The sequence below is a fragment of the Hyperoodon ampullatus genome (assembly GCF_949752795.1).
Source record: "Hyperoodon ampullatus genome assembly, chromosome: 17".
Taxonomy (NCBI): domain Eukaryota; kingdom Metazoa; phylum Chordata; class Mammalia; order Artiodactyla; family Ziphiidae; genus Hyperoodon; species Hyperoodon ampullatus.
The window spans coordinates 42415696-42436376 of NC_136930.1; the positions used below are offsets into that span (position 1 = coordinate 42415696).

General features: G+C 34.4%; 1 protein-coding gene across 5 annotated transcripts in view; it reads left to right on the forward strand.

The window, feature by feature from the left end:
- The window catches only part of VPS13B (vacuolar protein sorting 13 homolog B), a gene marked incomplete at both ends in the record, with an annotated part of 778321 nt that overhangs the window by 356258 nt on the left and 401382 nt on the right, over positions 1–20681 (forward strand). For all 5 annotated transcript variants that reach the window (XM_079722541.1, XM_079722545.1, XM_079722542.1 and 2 more), the window contains 2 exons: positions 8907–9127; positions 20353–20556. In XM_079722541.1, coding sequence (XP_079578667.1) covers positions 8907–9127; positions 20353–20556 — 425 coding nt within the window. The remainder of the gene's footprint in view (positions 1–8906; positions 9128–20352; positions 20557–20681) is intronic.

The window sequence follows — 20681 nt, forward strand, 5'->3', positions numbered from 1 at the left end:
GCTGTTTTAATTATGATGTGTCTTACTGTGGGTCTCTGTGGGTTCATCCTGTTTGGGACTCTCTGTGCTTCCTCTACCTGGTTACCTGTTTCTTTCTTCAGGTTCAAGTTTTCAGCCATAATTTCATCAAATACATTTTTTACCCCTTTCTTTTCCTTCTGGGACCCCTATGACATGAATGTTAGTATGCTGATGTCCAGAGGTCCCTTAAACTGTCCTCATTTTTAAATTTGCTTTTCTTTTTGCTGTTAGCACTAGAGCCAGGTGTGAGCTTGGAGCTTCTCCTGTGCTCAGTGGTCATCATCCACATGTGGGTGGGTAGGGTCAGATTCCCAGATGCTGGACAAGAAACCCTGAAAGTCAGTCTGAGCTGGTTCCATTCCCTTTAAGTTTCTACTACACTCCCTCCTGGCAATGACACCTTTGCCCCAGAAGGGAGTATCGCCAGAGCAAGAGGGCCTGGAGAGGGTACCCAGTGTGGAGTGCCATTTGAGCTGTAACGTTCATGACACAGCAATCAGAGCTCCAGATGGCTCGTAATCCACCACTCTCTGTCAGTGCCAGTAATGTCTGCTCTTGCCCTGTTCAGATGCAATGCTGGGTCTGACTGGTTCCATCCCCAGGTGCGTACTTTCCTTGGCAGTGTCAGCCATTGCCCTGGAGGGAGCTGAGCCAGACAGAGTAAGAGGGGCAGGAGCAGGCACCTGCTGCAGGCAGGAGCACGTGCTGTGACCTTTGTTGCAGGAAACCCACCAGAGCCCTGGGCAGTTTCAGTCTGCTTCCTCTGCCTTGTTTCAAAGAGTTAGCAAGTTTGCACATGCATTCTTCAGGAGTAGAGTCTTGGTTTCTTCTGTTAAGTCCCATTGCTTTCCAACCAGCTAAGGGGACTTGTCTTCCTGGTTTTGGATTCTAGGACTGAGGTGTCCAAAATGTGGTACAAACCACTTACTCCCCAGGGAGGATCTTTGAGCCCTTGATATTACCCTCCTCTTCTGTGTCCCCTGTTAGGAGTACAGGTCCCCCTGATTGTTGCTTCTCCTCCCTCCTACCCAACTCCCTGTGGATCTTTCTTTACAGCCTTGGTTATAGAGTAGCCTTTCTGCCAGTCTCCAGTTTGTTTTCAGTGAGAGATGCTCCACATGTAGATGTATTTTTTTGATATGTTCATTGTGGGAGATGAGTTCGGTGTCCTCCTACTCTACCAGCTTGATATCCTCCTCCTACACCACATTTTCTTTATTCATCTGTTGATAGACACTTACGTTGCTTCTATATCTCAGATATTGTGAATAATGCTTCTCTGAACATTGGGGTGCACATATCTTTTTCTAGTAGTGTTTTTGTTTTCATTGGATAAATACCCTGAAGTGGAATTGCTAAATTGTATGGTGGTTCTGTTTGTAATTTTTTGAGGAACTTTCATCCTGTTTTCCATAGTGGTTGTACCAATTTACATTCTCATCAACAGTGCTGAAAGGGTTCCCTTTTCTCTGCATCCTCGCCAACTCTTGTTATTTATCGTCTTTTTTGGTAATAGCCATTCTGACAGGTGGGAGGTGTTATCTCATTGTGGTTTTGATTTGCATTTCCCTAATGATTAGTTTTGTTGAGCATCTTTTCCTGTGTCTGTTGGCCATCTGTATGTCTTCTTTGGAAAAATGTCTATTCAGATCCTCTGCCCATTTTTTAATCAGGTTGTTTTTATGATATTGAGTTGCATGAGTTCTTTATATATTTTGGATATTGTGGATTCTCAGTTTCTTGGAAGAAAGTGTAGCCTTGGATCGTTCCAACTATTTGACATTTAAGCTTCTTTTCTGAAGTTCTTGACAGTTTTGGGGAAGAAATGACTTCTGGCCCTCATTGATAATTTTGTAAACTTTTTATACTTCCTTTAATACCTTTCCACTCCCTGTAAAAGCTATTATAAATTTTCACCACTTTCCTCAAGGTTATCTGATTATTTCCCCTACATAGCATACAACCTCCTTATTACCTTAATGAAAGCATTGACAACTTCCCATCCAAACAGGGTCCTGATACAGGACTTTTACACTTACTATTCACCTTCTAGAACACTTTTTTCCCAAGTAGCCTCATTCATGCCTTATGTCTCTATGGAATGTCATTTTATCAAAGTGGCTTTTCTGGACTATCCTATCTTAAAGTGGCAGCACCCTGTTCTGTTACCCTGCTTAAGTGCTCTTCAGAACATCTAGGACCATCAACATACTACATGTCATTTAATTATTAGTTTATTATCCTTCTTTCCACAACTAGAAGGCAAGATCCATGAGAACAGTGAGGTTATATTGTTCACTGCTCTTTTCCTAGATCCTAGAATAATATCTAGCATATATTTAATTCAGTAAATACTTGTTTAACAAATGAATCTACCTTACCTGGAATAAGTCTTTCATCTGCTGACATTGTTTAGGACCAAGCCATTTTTCTTCATTTATCCATCTCAGTCCATCCCTCCCTCCCTTTCTCCTTTCCTTCCTTCCTTCCTTCATAAGCAAATACTTATTGAGTGCATACTATATGCTATGCATTACGTTTTTACGGAACCTGCTTCATCAATTATAACCTCCTTATTTAATCCTTGTTATCATATAAAAATGCTAAAATTTCTTTCAGTTTATTCAGTTAACAGAACAAAACATCTTATTTGCAAATCCAGTGGAAACCTTTTAATCCTTGATGTTCATTGATTCTTTTTTGAAATTCTTTCTTAACTTCTGGATAACCACTTTCCTTGATTTGTTTTCTGTGGATAGTGGCTACTTCTTTTGAATATCATTCATGGGCTCCTTTCCTCTACACTTTCTTTAAAGATAGGTGTTCTTCATATTTATAGCTTTACTAGGTATTCTCATCTATACCTATACTTAACCCGTCACCTTTTCTCTGACAGTTTACAAATCTATAAGATTGTCACATACCTGACTTCTTTGTTCCTTTTTTATATCCTTAGGTAACTGTTTGACCTAGATTGTCCATCAGTTGGCACTGATAACGTGATAGAATCTTGTGCTACAGAGTAACAGTTATTTTCAATACCAAAAATTGCTCTATTCCTAATTTCACAGCTAGTCCCTGGTCATACCTGTCAGCTTTAGCATGTTTTTAAAGTGGTTCACCTGAGCCCCAGAGAATGAAACCATACTTGAGGCTCCAAGTTATGGATAAACATGATCACCAGGACTCAGGTTTTCTTCCATATAATTCCCTTCTGTATGAGGTTTTCACGAAATACAATTCAATGATTCAGACTCTTTCATTATCACACTTTTTTTTAAAAGTCTTTATCGAATTTGTTACAGTATTGCTTCTGTTTTATGGTTTGTTTTTTTTTTTGGCCGTGAGGCGTGTGGGAGATCTTAGCTACCTGACCAGGGATCAAACCCACACCCCCTGCATTGGAAGGCGGAGTCTTAACCAGTGGACCACCAGGGAAGTCCCCAAACTCTTTAATTTAGTATTTGGAATAGTTTCTTAAACTGAAAGAGTCCTTGGGTCATCTGTGAACTTCCTATCTTCCAAAAAAAATTCTTTAAATAATAATACCAAATAATGAAAGAAGTGAAATTAATCAGGACTTTACTTTTTACCTTTTTTTTTAACCTTTTTCCTTTTTCTTTGCTCTTTATTCTTATATCTTTTCTTTTGTCACTAAGTTGGTTCTTTTACTGTAATGAAATAGTCCACTCAATTCTTGTGAAGGAAAAGGCATGAAATGGCTTAGCACTTCATGTGGAAAAAGCAGAGGAATTAGGAATTAGCATTTCTCCTCTAATACTAAGGGATAATTAGAGCTAGGATATTTACCTAAGTCTCCTGGTGCAAAATCCAGGCTCATGCTGTAGAGGCAGTGTCATAGTGTTCTAATGCACTCAGTAAATCAGTTTATCAACTTAAGTAAATTGATATACTCTGTCAGTAATATAAAATGAATACACAAATGTGTATCTTTTATTCCTAACAAATACTCGTTTATTAGGAAGGTTAACATGGCAAAGCTTTTATGCATTAGTCAGTCTTGACTTTCATCTAATAGCAGTAAACAGTGCTTTTGCAGAAGTCTTGGGAAGGTAATAGATTTAACTCAAATTGACTAAAATGTCTACACGTATTATGTGTTGTGTTAAGGGAAATGATAAATGAATTTATTATCTAGGATGTTTGTGTTGTAAATGTTTATAAGTATTTTTATTATTTTTGTAAATATAATGTATATAGCTGAAAATGTTTTGGAAAGGGAATCACGTCTTAATCACGTTTCTTATGTTATTAAAGTTTTGAGAACACGGTGTTTGTAAAATACATGTTCAATTAAAAAGCTTAATAAGGGATAATTGGCTATTCATTTATTTAAGAAAAAGCTAAAGTAGAAAACAATCAGGAAGCAAAAAACAGCATTTAAAAATAAGGATATTTAAAATACCCTATATTTATTTTTTAAGTTATAATCCATATATCATATCACTGAGTCATGAGGCCCAAGAAATATTTTATGACAATGTTTCCTTAATTATGTAGGTGTCTATTTAATAATTTAAGTGAGGTAAGAAGTGCCATTAGTTAGTGATAAGTCACTTTAGAAAATGTTTAATTGTAACATATCTTGACAAGCTGTAGCAACTGAGGGTATGTCTTGCTAGCTGACCATATGACCTTAAATAAATTCTGCATTGCTGTAATTTTGACACCTCTTTTAAAACTGTAATTACTGATATGTTAATTGCTTGAAGGACACTAGTCTTTGAGGTTACTTTTAGTTTTAAAAGCAATAATTGTTCTGGTTTTGCATTGTTTATATTTGCAATCATAAATTTTAAGGAATCTTAAAAAAACAGTATTATATTTCTTTATACGGTAATGAAAATTGTATGATTAAGTTGTGATTAAACCAGTAATAACTTTCAGACGTGAATACTAGTTAGCACTGAATGCTTTTTTAAAAAAATAAATTTATTTATTTTATTTATTTATTTTTGGCTGCGTTGGGTCTTAGTTGCTGCGCCCGGGCTTTCTCTAGTTGCCGCGAGCAGGGGCTGCTCTTCATTGCGGTGCGCGGGCTTCTCATCGCGGGGGCTTCTCTTGTTGCGGAGCACAGGCTCTAGGTGCGCGGGCTTCAGTAGTTGTGGCTCGCAGGCTCTAGAGCCACAGGCTCAGTAGTTGTGGCGCACGGGCTTAATTGCTCCGCGGCATGTGGGATCTTTCCGGACCAGGGCTCGAACCCGTCTCCCCTGCATTGCAAGGCAGATTCTTAACCACTGCACCACCAGGGAAACACCCCCTCCCCTTTTTTTTTAATACATGCTGAGTTTATAAACATTTATATATGCACAAAGGTCTATGGAAGGATTAAAAAAGTGAATCAAGCACTGAATGCTTGGATTTCTAGATATGAAAAAAATATTTCACAAATTTGAAATGAATTATCTATTTTATCATGATTTAATAATCATGATATTTTTCAATATAAATTTTATATATTTATATAAATTTAATATATTTTTAATTTATATTATTTTATACATGCAATACATTTTACATTTCCTAATACAAAGCAGTATTTTCTTCCAAAGTAGAAATTTGGTTACAGAGCAAATAAAACTATATGTTGCTCATTTTCATTTCCTTCTCTTCCAGGCATTTCAGCAGTTCTCCTCTGCCAGGAGAATTGATTATGCTTTATATCTTTTTTAATGCCTTCATTCCTTGAACATTCCCACTGCTTAAATTAATATCATGTAGAATTAAAGAAACCCTTTATCTCAACTGTCTGTAAATCAGTTTAGTGCTAAGTGGTTTGGGGAAACAGTGTCAGCACTTTTGGCTCATTTATGTTTGTAGAATACACTGCATCTGTTTCCAAATTGTTAACCCTCACAATTAGCAGTAAAATATTCCTGATTACACTATTTCATATTTGAAATAAAAACCTGCCTGAGACATACTGGATTGTGGGACATAGGGAAAAGAGTTAAGGAGAAGAAGAAAGACACCTTTTTGTTTGTTTCTAAAGACATGTAATGACTAAGGTTATGAAAGAAAGAAAACTGAGGGAGAGTATCTCTAATATTGAACAGTTTTCTTTCTTCATTTTCCATATTGATCTTTGTAAGGTGATTTACCTTGGTGCAAAGTATATATACTTTTTCCTATAATAAAGCACAGCATCTTTAGAAAGGGAAAGACCAATTCTCTTTGCAGAATATTGATCCCTGCCCACCAGTATTGAAGACTGTAAATTAGATGTATATGATCAGGGTCCCTCTCCCCCACTGTTGACACATGTATCACATAGTCTCACACTGAATTTTATTTATTCATTTTGTCTCAAAGCTTTGCCGTATTCACTTTCTTTTACATTAATTCATCTGAAGTTCATTAGTGTTTGGTTATCATTTTTTGAGAATTAATTTATTGGTATTCTTCTCTCTGTTAATTGTATAGAGGTTTCACACAGAAATGGAATTTTCAATCTTCCTGCTTTGTTTTTATTTTTTTCTTGTTCTTTAGACAATTTGACTGTTTCTGAATTCTGCCAGCAATAAATAATTTTTCTAAAATGAAAGACTCATTTTATACCCGTAGCACTTTCTAATTAAAGTTCAAATACTAGTCTTGAAGGTCTCAGAATAGTACATTATCCTGGTCCGTCATGGATATCTGAGCATATTTTACGGAGTCCTCAGAACAGTATATTGCCAGTGTTGTAAATAGATGAGGTGCTTTTTATTTTGGGGTGTGTGTGCGTGTGTGTATGTGTGTGTAAAAGGAATAGGTGTGCAGGTAATGATGTGTTATGTTTTGATAATTTTTTCACAGTGATTAATTGTGGGAATGTTTGTCATTACATGTTAAGCTCTTCTAGATAGAGTGTACTTTTTAAAAAAGATGATCTGCTTGTTAAATAAATGGACATAAAATATTACCTTAAAAGGTTCTGTTTAAGACTTAGAATATGGTATACCCAATTTCAGGTTATGGTCTGATTCCAAAGAAGAAGCAGAGACACATATCTGAGATAGTACCAATGTCATTTGGAATTCATTTTTTCTATTTCATGAATTTAAATGTGGTGCTTTTTACCCAACATAATCACCATTTAACATTTCTTGGATAACATAAAATTTGAAAGACTATGTATATCTCGCTACAGATTTTAAAATATGTAACCTGAAATCATTCCAAAGTATTTTAAAACAAATTTGGCAAAGCCGTTATTTTGTAAATAGCATGGAACTTTGTGTAGGTTTTAAAATAATTTCAGAATTAGTTACAGATGATTTAAAGTTTGTCATTCTTTCCTGGGGGCAAAATATTTTAAGTCTTAAGACAGGCAGAGTACCACGGTGCTGACCACATATTATTATGCAGTTTCCATTGTTTCCAGTCAAGTTGTTGTGGACTGCTATGTAGCTAGATTTATTTTATTATCCAGGTATCAATTTCAAAGTTTCTAATTTTAATTTTATTAACTACTTGATCAAGACATTTTGAATGTTCAAACATATGAGAATCTATCTTGTAGCATCCCCTGACTATCACCATTCACAATTCAAATACTTATTTATATTCCTTTAGTATATATGTTTATAGCATGATCTACTTAGTTATTCACTTGGTATTTTTTTCCTTACTAAAAAATAATATGAACCTAATAGTATGATGTGATCTGGTTCCAACTCTGTGTGAGCATGTCCAAAACTACAGGGGGGAGAAAAAAGACTTGAAGGAAAAATAATAACAATGTTAATAGTGCATATTCCTGGGAGTAGCAAGATGGAAGGTGAATTATGTCTGGTTTTGCTTTTTTTCTTTATATATTATATTTTCTAAGTTATTTTCAGTGAGACACTAGTACCTCTCTAATTAAAAGATAAATATTTGTTTTTAAATAATCTAGATATTTAAAAAGAAGTCTGTATTATACTATCTATACTATCAGGTGCTAGTAGAATTGCAAAGTCAAAAACACAAGTCTTAGGAACATATTTTCCATTAAATTGGCATCCCGGTAATGAATATTTACGAATGTTTTAATACTGAGTATGTTTTTAATGCTATTTCACAAAGTATTTTATCTATAGCCACAATAAAAAAAAGATAGTTTTATCTCATAAATTTATATTAACAATTTTTTTCTCTGGTAAATTAATAAAAGAAAAAACTTTAAAACAATAAAAGAAATTTTGCTGTTAATTCTGAAATGTATGAGTACTTTTATTTTTAAATAAAATATACTTGATTTAAAAATAACATATATAAGAATCACCAACTGAAGATATGTACGTGCGTCCTGGGTCTTAACCATCAGAGATTTCTGATTAAGTAGGTCTGAAGTAGAAACCAGGAATTTGTATTTTATATCAGCGCCCATATAACTCTGATGCAGATGGTCCAACAGACCATAGTAAATTGTTTATTCTTTTTTTATTCTGCAGTCAGATCTGTGGTCACCTTTAGTTCATTTTCCTAATTTTCCTAATTTAACACATTCTCTGTGGTCTCCAAGGTATAATGCATACATCCCAGCGGTTGCACTGTACAACCCACTAGTACAAGGGTGAGGGAAGAAAAAGTTAGAACTTGTATTTATATTTTTATCTCATTTCCTTAATTTCTACTTTTGTATGTTTTATAATGTACATAATTATTGATATAGTAGTATGTTATAATAAATACAAATATAAACATTTTTAAAAGGTAACCCTTATATAACATATAAACTGTTTAACATGTTGGTCTCTGGGATACAGTATATGCTAATTATGATGCCATATTAACTGTTTTATATTTCAAATATTAACAGTAGATACCTTACTATCAACTGACAATTAACCATATTGTTGTTTGTGTGCCTCCCTACCCCCTTTTGTCCCCATCATCAGGTGATGCCTTTCCTTGGACAATCAGCTTGCATCATTTCAGCATATACACCCTTTTTGGAAAACAAGTGACACTTTGCCTAGTGGAACCTATGGGTTGTACCTCTACTCTAGCTGTTACATCTCAAAAACTACTCGCTACAGGACCTGATACGAGGCATTCATTTGTTGTCTGTCTGCATGTTGACCTAGAGTCACTTGAGATAAAATGCTCGAACCCCCAGGTTGGTACATTTGATTTATGAAAGGAAATTTAAAATAATGTGATTTAAGAACAATTGTTACTCATTTTGTTGAAGGGTTTCTCTTCTATTAAGTGTTTTAAATTATTTTTAACAGGGCCATCAAGATCAGAATGGTTAGATTAAGTATTGCTTTGAAGTTCTCTCAAGTTTTGTAATTCAAACTCTTCTGAAAATGTAATGGTGGCAGCATAAATGCATCTTTTGGCTGATGGAATGAAATCAGTTGCAGATGTAAAGTTTTTTAAACGGTGAAGAACTACTTTACTGTCAGACTGGAAGAGTCTGTTGAAGTGATCAAATGTAATTTCCGATCAGATTCTCACTCAAAACTTCTTTTGCTCAACGTGTAGTATTAAAAAAAAAAAAAAGCACTGTTTACTCTTTAAAAAAGGTATTTTGTTAATCCTTTAACATTCCAGTTGGTATAGGCCAAACATGTTATATTCTACAGTTTTATAATTTAGTATGAATACAGATCTCCTGGGTTTATACAAATTATTAATTACATATAATTTAATACTTATTTCTTTGACCTCAGACTCTTGTATATTTTCTACGCAGATTATCAACGTTGAATAGTATTTGAAATTATATATATATATATATATATATATATATATTTTTTTTTTTTTTTGGCGGTACGCGGGCCTCTCATGGTTGTGGCCTCTCCCGTTGCGGAGCACAGGCTCCGGACGCGCAGGCTCAGCAGCCATGGCTCACGGGCCTAGCCTCTCCGCGGCATGTGGGATCTTCCCAGACCGGGGCACGAACCCGTATCCCCTGCATCGGCAGGCGGACTCTCAACCACTACGCCACCAGGGAAGCCCCTGAAATTATATTTTTAAAACAATACTTTTTAGAGTTTCATTGGATCTGTTAGGTCAATGTCGATAAATCTTTGTTTATTCCAGCATTAGTGGTGACGAGCTAGTTTTTAAAGTGTGTTTTTTTAAGTGGGTTCAAATATTATTCATATGTTATAGAGCCTCCTTACTGAAACCATCCTCCTCCTTTCCCCTCTTCTCTCTGCCTTGCTCCACTTACTGTATACTCTACATTTTGGTTTAACTTTCATATATATTTGTGCATTTTGAAAAGATCGGACCTGCTAATTTAATCTTGGTGATGGCCTTATTAAAAAAATACATACAGTTAGAATTATGATGAGGCAGTTATACTAAACTAATAGCTTATCCACCATTATAAAAGTAATTTCTTTTATAATCAGTAGTAAATTCTTTTGAATAATAGTAAATATTCCAGATTAATGGCCATTTGCCATTCTATTATAACCCATAGTAGTATAGAAGAGAATAATTATGAAATGACTTAACTCCTCTTAGATTATTCTTTGAATGCTAGTGCTGATGGTTGTTGAAATGCATTTCCTAGAGGAAGGAAAACTGTTGTTGGTTGAATTGTGTCTCCGACAAAAGATATGTTGAATTCCTAACTTGTAGTATCTCATCATGTGACCTTATCTGTTAATAGGATCATTACAGAGGTAATCAAGTTAAAATGAATTCATTAGGGTGAGCCCTCATCGAGTTGACTGATATCCTTATAAAAAGGGAAATTTGGAAATAGACAGTCACAGAGGGAAGTTGACGTGAAGATGTGCAGGGAGAGTGCCATGTGAATGGAGGCAGAGATTGGACTGATCCAGCTGCAAGCCAAAGAACACAAGAATTGCTGGCTACCACCAGAAGAAGAACCAGAGGCAACGAAGGATTCTCCTGAGTCCCAGAGCGTGGCCCTGCTATTACTTTGAGTAGGGACTCTCTAATCTCCAGAACCATGAAACTATAAGTTTCTGTTGTTTTAAGCCACCCAGTTTATGGCACTTTTATATGGCAGCTCTAGCAAACAGATTATAGAGAAACAGATTCACCTTCTTTAGATCCTTTATCACAGAAGCTGTTAAAAGGGAAAAAATAGATTTAGTTCTATCATAGCAGCAGAAGCCCATCGCAGCCCATCAGTCCCACTGATTATTTCTGTATACTCTGGGGAGAAAAAAAGCAAAAACTAACAACATAAATGAATGTTCCCAATTTGGTTTTTAAATAATTGAATTGCAAAAAAGACTTTAAAACAGCTATTATAATTTTTCTTTTATGAGGTGTAAAGGAAAGCAACACTGAATGAAAAACGTAAGAATTCTCAGTGGAGAAGTAAACTATAAAAACAATCAAATGGGGCTTCCCTGGTGGCGCAGTGGTTGAGTCCGCCTGCCGATGCAGAGGACACGGGTTCGTGCCCCGGTCAGGGAAGATCCCACATGCCGCGGAGCGGCTGGGCCAGTGAGCCATGTCCGCTGAGCTTGCGCATCCGGAGCCTGTGCTCCGCAACGGGAGAGGCCACAATAGTGAGAGGCCTGCGTACTGCAAAAACAAACAAACAAACAAAAAAACAGAGGATGGAAACAGAAAACAGAAAATTAAATTGTAGGGCTGATCCTGCCTTAGCAAGAATTACATTAAATGTTATGATCCTAACTGGGAGTGTTTAGACCAGGATTCAGCAAACTAAGGCCTGCAGATAAATTTGGCCACACGCTTTTTTTCACATATTGTGTAAGGTTGCCATCATGCTACAACCACAGAATTAAGTAACAGCAAGGGAGAACACTATGTAGCTCACAAAGTCTAGAATATTTACTATCTGACCATTTACAGAAAGTCTGCTGACCCCTGGTCCAACTGCTCCTATTAGGGTAGGAATAAAGCAAGACTCTACATACATTGCCTAAAAGAGAAACAGTTAAAATATAAAGAAACAATATAAATAAATGCATAGGAAAAAATACACCATACAAACAGCATAAGAAGGATGGACTTATTTATTTTAATATCAAATAAAATAGACAAAAAGAAAAAGTATTACCAGAGATAAAGAAGGACATGAAAGAAAAATGGACAGAATTAAAGGAAAAAACAGGTAATTCTATTCAATCATATTAGGAAATTTTTATACCATCTCTCTCAGTGGTTGTAAAGCAACTAGATGAAAAATAAATAATTGGAGATATAGAAGATATGAAAAATACTGTGAACTCACCTTGACCTAATTGACATTTATAGAACACTATATTCAGCAACCATGGAATGCACATTTTTTTCAGGTGTACATGGTCTCATTATATTAAGAGAATTAAAATCAGTAAAGTATATTATCTAACCATAGTCAAATTATATTAGAAATCAATAATAAATTAACTAGGAAAACTGTAAATATCTGGACATTAAATAATAACTCATATCTGAGAAACCACATATCACACTTAATTCTAAAATATTGAACTGTTTCCCACTAAGATCAAGAAAAAGCCCAGAATGCCACCTTCTATCACCTGTTCTTTGTCATACTGGCCATCTTAGCCATTGCAATTAACCAAGCAAAAAAAATAAAAGACACAAAGATAAGAAGTAAAACTCTCCCTATTTTCATATGATCAAATATTTTACAGAAGATCCTGGAGGAATTAAGAAACTATTACTAGAACTAACAAACTTATTATGGTTGTAGGAGACAAGATAAATATATAAAAACCCATTGTATTTTTCTGTACTGGCAGCTAACAACTGGAAAATGGAATGAATCAGTTCCATTTATATTGGTGCCAACAAACATACACAAATGAATCTAACAAAAGATGTCCAAGACCTCTACCCTGAAAACCACAAAACATTGCTGAGAGAACTTGAACATCTAACTGGAGCGAGATACCTGTTCATAGATTAGAAGATACAATATTGTTAAGATGGCAGCTGTCCCCAAATTGATCTAGATATTGGGCATAATCAAGTTTAAAAACATTTTCTCCTCGAAAGACACATTAAGATAGCAGAGAGCCAGACACTTGGAAAAAGTATTAGCAACACATTTATCAAACTGTTACCAGAATATTTATGGAATCCTTTCTACTTGGTAACCTGAAGACAAAGAACAATAAATAAAATAACATGAATACAAATAATGGGGAAAAGATTAGAACCACACAAGATGTGTGACTGGTCAGTAAACACATGAAAAGATACTCAACATCATTATTCATCAGGAAAAAACAAAATAAAACATGAAAACATACCACTACATACCTATTAGGTTGGCTATAATTTAAAAGATGGAGTATTATGAACGAACTGGAACTCTGTATACTACTGATGGGACTGTAAAAATTACATAACAACTTTGGAAACAACTTTGAAGTTCCTGGAGGGGGAGAAAAAATACATATGACTGAGCCATTCTTCCCTAAGTATTTCTTCAGGGAAACAAAAATGTATATCCACTCAGAGACTTCTACATGGATGTATTTAACAGCTTTATTTGTATAGCCAAAAACTAAACATAACCCAAATGTTCATCAGTAAGTGAATTTAACAAATTAAACAAATTATGGCTTATCCATACAATGTAATACTATTCAGCCATAAAAAAGACTGAGTTATTGATAAAATGCAAGATCATGAAAAAATAGTGCAGTCATTACACTGAGTGAAGGAAGCCAGACCAAAAAAGAGTACTTACTGTATAATTCCATTTATATAAAATGTTATAATGTGTAAACTACTACATTGTGACAGAAAGTAGGTTCCTGGTTGCCTGGAGGCAGGGCAGGGAGAGGGAAGGAGAAGGGGGTGGTAGGAAGGATAGACTACAAAGGGATATGAAGAAACTTTTGACGATAATAAGAAAAAAATTTTTATTCATAGTTTATATTTAGTAGTAGCTCAGTCCCGACATAATAGACAGCTACCTACTACTTGGAGTTATCTACCAGAGACCTTATATTTTAGAGACTTACTTTAGGAGTCATTATAGCCTTGGGAGGATTGTCCTACTCCACATGTTCTGGTTATCCATAGCTATCCCAGCTGAGAATAAATTCTGTTCCCATTATGGTTTTAGCCTGGGACTCCACTATTATTAATCTTCAAACAATTTTTTTTCTTTTACTTTGATATACTCAATAGTATGGTGATTTCTGAGGGTCTTACTAAATGTAGGACTGTGGCTCAAAACTAGAGCTCTGGGATATCTTCTTTAGATATTTACCTTATTTAGAACTAAGCTCAGGTTTTGTTGTTGTTGTTTAAATATAAACCAGTTCTAAGCCAGTCATCACATAAATAGAACTTATGTTTGGCCTGGTATTACCTTCTTATGTCTGCTCCTTCCTTTTGTCCGTTCTTTGATCACTTGACTCCCACGGTCTCCTTGCTGCTTCTCCCCAAATACCAAGGGCCTTTTTTTTTTTTTCTTTCCTGAGAATTAAACCAAGACTGAATAAACCTCATGCCCTGAGAATCCCTTTGCACCCAAAGTGTAATGAATGTTATTTATTCACTTAATTCTACTTTATCTTCTTGATAAGTCCTGATAAACCAACTTCTGTAAAATTGTTAGCACCTGCTATATCCAAAGTTGATCACCAGGTTGTTGGGAAGTTTAAGTGAGATAGTTATGAAAATACTTTGCAAACTCTCAAATGGTATATGAATGTCATTTTGTTAGTTTAGATCGACTCTGATATAAAATGTGAGATCCTCTATGTAAATTGGTATGAATATCCCTGGTGGAATGTAGCAGTATTCCTGAAGGGACAGGAAGTCACAAAACAATATAGCACTTTGAAGAATCAACATGTACTCAAAGAAAAAAGTAAGGAGTAAGTACTCTTTTATGTCCTTGTGTGCCAGATTAACCTAAATTTTAATGGTAAAACATGAGACTCCAAATAAACCTCTTTTTTGTGAGTAGTTGCTTTAGCCTGTGCTTCCAGACTCCCTCTGGATTCTGTCAAAATTACAAAGGATGACTTGATTTTTTTTTTTTCCTAAGTGAATTCAGCAGATATTTATTGAGTGCTACATGTAGGCCAGAAATGAGGGGAGAAAAATTAATAAGATAAATACATGAAGAAGGCCATGCCTACACACATCATAATCCAACTGTTGAATGCCACAGATAAAGAGCATATCTTGAAGGTATCATGAGAAAAAAATGACACATTACATGCAAGAGAACCAAGATTTTGTTAGCTTACTTCTCATAAGAAACTGTAGTGATCAAAAGAACAACATCTTTAAATCGTGAAAATTAAGAAAAATAAAAGCCCCTCAACCCAAAATTCTAGGTAAAAAAAATATATAACATTTATGAATGAAGACAAAGACATTTTTCACATGAAAGAATCTATCACCAATATATTAGGACTGCACTACAAGAAATCCTAAAGGAAATCCTTCATGCTGAAGGGAAATGAAACCAGGTGTTTGAGCAACTTTTCAAATGTTTATTGGCTGTTGAGTTTGCTCTTTTGTGAATTGACAGTTCATATTGTTTACATTAATTTGTATTTTCCTGATTATTAATAAGGATGAACAGATTTTTCAGTGTTTATTGGCCAGTGAATTTGCTCTTTTATGGTTGATATATCATATCATTTACTTAATTTTTCTATTAAATTTCTTAGCAATTTGAAGAGCCTCCCTTATATTCTATAAATACAAACCCTGTATCTGTAATGCAGTTATTTGCCTTTAAACTTTATGGCATCTTTGGCCAAAAACATTTAATCTTTTTTAGTGAAATATATCTATATGTCTCTTTTTATTTTCTGGGTGTCCTGCCTTATAAAGTGTATCATGGGCCCTAAATTCCAAATATCCATATGCATATAGGATCCTAAAATTTCTTTTACTATTTTTATTTTTCCTTTTAAGATTAATGACCCAAAATAAACCTCTTTCTTGTGAGTGGTTTCTCACTGATTAATCTGGGGGTTTTTTTTGGTTTCTTATTTGTGTTTTTTGTGAAGTACTTCTTACCCTTTTTTGTGCCATGGACTTCTTTAAGAGTGTTATAAAAGCCTTTTCCCCAGAACAATGTATATGCCCACTAAATTTCACATACACTGTCAGAAGCTTTATGAACTTTGGATTATAGCCAGTGTATAAGCTTCTTGATTCCATTCAAGTAATTCCTACTTCAGTACCATTCTTTTGTTTATTCGTTAGAGTGAGGTCAGAAGTGTTTGCTCTTGTACAGTAATTAATTTGGTTCATTATTGCTCAGAGCCCTCAAGTAGTTTATATACTCTAAAATATAGTGCAAGCTCTATATGTGGGGCAGGCCTAGACCAAATTTATTGTCATGTCTGACATTGTTGTAGATCTCTGTATCAACTACAGAGACCTAAATCGCTATGTCAGTTCCTGGAACTCACTGCCATTAAAAGCCTTAGACGCTGTAAATATTTAACCTGGTTGAATATTCAGAGAATTTGTTCCTAGAAGTGATTTTCACCAACCTTGCCTTTTATCTTAAGTGTTTTACTAAAGTTACCCAATTCCCTTTAATGTCTTTAGGCACTAGTCTCTCAGACCTTAAAAATTGTGTTCATTCCAAAATTAAATGAATCTTCTTTAATATAGAATCTTCTTTAATATAATAAAATTTTAACTTTCCCTCTACCAATAAATTGATACATTTTGTCTACCTATAAGGCATTCCTAGAAACATAAAAGTATCTTTGTATTTTGGGGTTTTAAGTTGTAAAACTAGAGAAATAATGGGTTTTATGCTCCTTTTCTATCCATTTTGTCATAGTTTTTATTGCTGTAAGTTCAGTTTTCACCAAACTAATGGAATTTAGCATTACTGTCTAAAAACATAAGCATTCAGTTCGGACAAAACTGGATTTATAGTCTTACACAAATCACCCATTTTTAATTTCTCTGAGCTCCTGATTTTTATTTTTATCTTTTAAACAAAAGTAGACTAAGTGTAATGCTCTGTATGAAAAGGATGTTTTTGTTTTTGGCAAAAACTCTTTCTTTTGAAAATGAATTTTAATGATTAGTAACAACCTGCGTGCCAAATGAAATAGCCTTTCTCAATTCATATTCACGTAGAGCTCTTTTTTGTTCAACATGGATCAGTAATTGCTTGTTGAAGTTCCATTCCTGCTTGGTTTCCATTGACATTGTATATCCATGGTTTTTCTTCTTCATGTCTACCTTTCTATTTACTCTTCTATCTGACTCTCCTAATACGCTGCAAAACTTGTCATGGCCACTATGTCATGTCTTGTTCATTTCCTGCACTTGGCTATTGCTCTTGGTATTCTTATGACTGGAATGGCTTTTTGCACCCACTTAAATCCTATCTATCCTTCAAGAATTTATTTCCTTGGGCTTCCCTGGTGGCGCGGTGGTTGAGAGTCTGCCTGCCGATGCAGGGGACACGGGTTTGTGCCCCGGTCCGGGAAGATCCCACATGCCGCGAAGCGGCTGGGCCCGTGAGCCATGGCCGCTGAGACTGCGCGTCCGGAGCCTGTGCTCCGCAGCGGGAGAGGCCACAACAGTGAGAGGCCCACATACCGCAAAAAAAAAAAAAAAAAGAATGTATTTCCTTGAGGTTTGTCTCAGCCTCTCCAGTCCAATTAAGTCTTCTTTCTGATTGGTTATAACATTAAATGAGAAAATGTATGTGCAGTTAATTTTTCAACAATAAAATGTTACTTTTTTGTATTTAATATCTTGCATATCAAATCAGTATTTGATATGCAAAATATTATTGATATTCAATCACCTTCATACATAACCCATATAAAGCTGCCTCACATGGTGCTCATTTTTTAGAGATCTTTTTAAAAAGTTTTATTGGGGTTGACATAAATACAATAAACTGCACATGCTTAGATTATCTAATTTGTTAAGGTTTGACTATGTATACCCATGAAATCATCTTCACAATCAAGATAATGCATTAATCCATCATCCTCAAAAGTTTCTTTGTGCCCCTTTGTAATCCTCCCTTTTACTCCTCCCCCAATCCCAGGCAATCACTGATACTGTCATTATTGATTAATTTTCATTTGCTAGTATTCTGTATAAATGGAATCATACAGTTTGTGTTCTCTCTCTCTTTCTCTCTTGCCTAGCTTCCTTGATTCAGCATAACAATTTTGAGGTTAATCCTTGGTTTTGCATGAATCTCTAATTTATTTCTTTTTATTGCTAAGTATTCTGTTGTATTGTTGGTTAACTTATTGGTTAACATTTGAGATTTTTTCCAGTTTTAGACTATTACAAATAAAACTTTTATGAACATTTTTATATAGGTCTTTGTGTGGACATAGACTTTAATTTTTCTTGGGGAAACACTTAGGAAATGGCTCATTCACATGGTAGGTATATGTTTTTCTCAGAAATGGACAAACTGTATTCTAAATTTTGCATTCCATCAGAGTAAATGAGAGTTTTAGCTGCTCTACATCTTTACTGATACTTGGTCTGGTTATGCTTTTTAATTTCAGACGTCTTAATAGGTAGGTAGTGGTAGCTCCTTGTGACTTTAGTTGGCATGGTTTTCAGTACAGCTTGAAGGATAAGAGTTGAACATTTATCTTCAGCATTTTTGCCCTATTTTTTAAAACCTGAATTTGTGAAGACTGGATTCTGTGATAGCAACTTTCTTCTTTTAAAATAATAATACGTTTAAAGTTTATGTCAGTGTTTGCTTGGCATGCTGAATACACAGTGTACTTGGTGACATTCATATACAATTTTTTAACGGTAACGGTTAAAGGAAACCAGAAGTAGTGACAATAAAAGCGGCATCAATTCTCTTAGGTAAATAAACCTTATGCCTTTGAAAGTATTTAGAAACTGTTTATGCTTTCCTTATTTGTCAGTTCTAATTGTTTAAGAAAAAGTAAAATAATCTTTTTGAAAAGTTAGGTTTGGAACAAAATGGTTTCTTTTTAGAAAACACTCATGATTATGAAAGACAAAAGAATTTGAACTAAAATTGTTCTAAGAGCTTTTTTGTAGGATCTCTAGCCATTAGATTTTTTTTTTAAACAAAAAGAGCTATAACCTGAGATTTGAGACTTCATCACACAAAAAGCAGGAGAAAACTGTAACCCATATACTGTTTTATATCAAATAAGGATTGACAACACTGTTTTTAGGCATCTGTTCTGCCCACATAAGAAGCCAGCTTTATCATCTGGATGTGTCCTGGGGCTGAAACTTCTTATAAATATGAGAATTTCTTTCTTTCTTTTTTTTTTTTTTTTTTTTTTTAATGGCAAGCAGAATATGGTATCCAGCTGTGGATTTGCTTATACATTGTGTTTGCATTTTTCCCCCAGGCTTGTTTTATACAGTATATGGCAATATGTTGTCATACAGATTCCATGATTAATGCTTATTTATGAAATCTTATGTAAATATCTTAGAACTTAGTCAAACAACGTGCAAGTTAAACAATTTTTTTTTTCTGAATATTGGAATGACAAATCTGAGGGGAATAGTAGGTTGGATAGTTTATGTTCTTTATCTATAGAAAAGTCTCATATGTAACATTTTCCTTTTACTATTCTGTGTTATATCTTTCTTTTTTACTTTATTTTGCTGGGCAAGAAATCCAGTTTCAGATTTATTCTTCAGAAAATAGAGAAAGTTTAAATGTGTAAATAATTCAGAAATAAGAATGGTAATTATTTCATGTATAACTAAATAATCATGTTTACTAGGATATATTTGACTTCTAATTTTGATCCTGACCTCTGTTTAAGAGGCATTTCTTTGTGGTTGTTCTATTAGTCATATATTAAAAGAAATCTACTATACCATAATAAGCTATTTTATTAGCATTATTTTATTAACATTATTTTATTAGCATTATTTTCCCAGAAATGCTAAATTGCTTTATTGCTTAAATTTATAAGATGCTTTTATAAATGCTAAGCATTTATAAGAAATGCTAAATTATTTTCACAGAAATGCTAAATTGCTTATACAATATCAAAATTTGACTATGTGGCAAATTAAAAGTATGAATAAATTCATTATATTTCTCAAATTCAATTCATGATAAAATATTTAATATTGTATATTTTTATATGAATTATTTTTCTCTGTATCTCATCAGAATTGTGGTATCATGACAAAATAGTCATGATCCTATATATAATAATTACAGTATATATAATATATAATAATTATATATCACAGATTATAGGTCATGATATAATACCATGATCAGTGATACACTGATAGATTTTTGTTTCATATATTCTTATTTCCCTGGACTTATTTTCATTTTCTCACATTTAATATTTTAGTCAGTTGTGACTAGAAGTTGAAAGATTTGTTTTTCCTTTTTATTTTTTCCCTTCTGCTTAGGTGCAGCTCTTATATGAGCTAACTGATATCATGAATGAAGTCTGGAATAAGATTCAGAAGAGAGGCAATCTCAGTTCTTTTTCAGCTTATCCAGAGTCCATGGTGGGGCCTGTCCCTAGTTCTCCAGTTAGAAGCAGTATAGGCACAGCTCCTCCAGATACCAGCACATGTAGCCCATCTGCTGACATTGGAACTACTACTGAGGTAAGTGTTTCTGAAAAATTCTGTTACTAAATGAAGGGTGGTGTATATACCACAGAGTTCTGTATCAGGATTGAGAATGAAGATGACCTCACCTCTGTGGAAGCTGGTGAGTTTAGAAGGTTCGT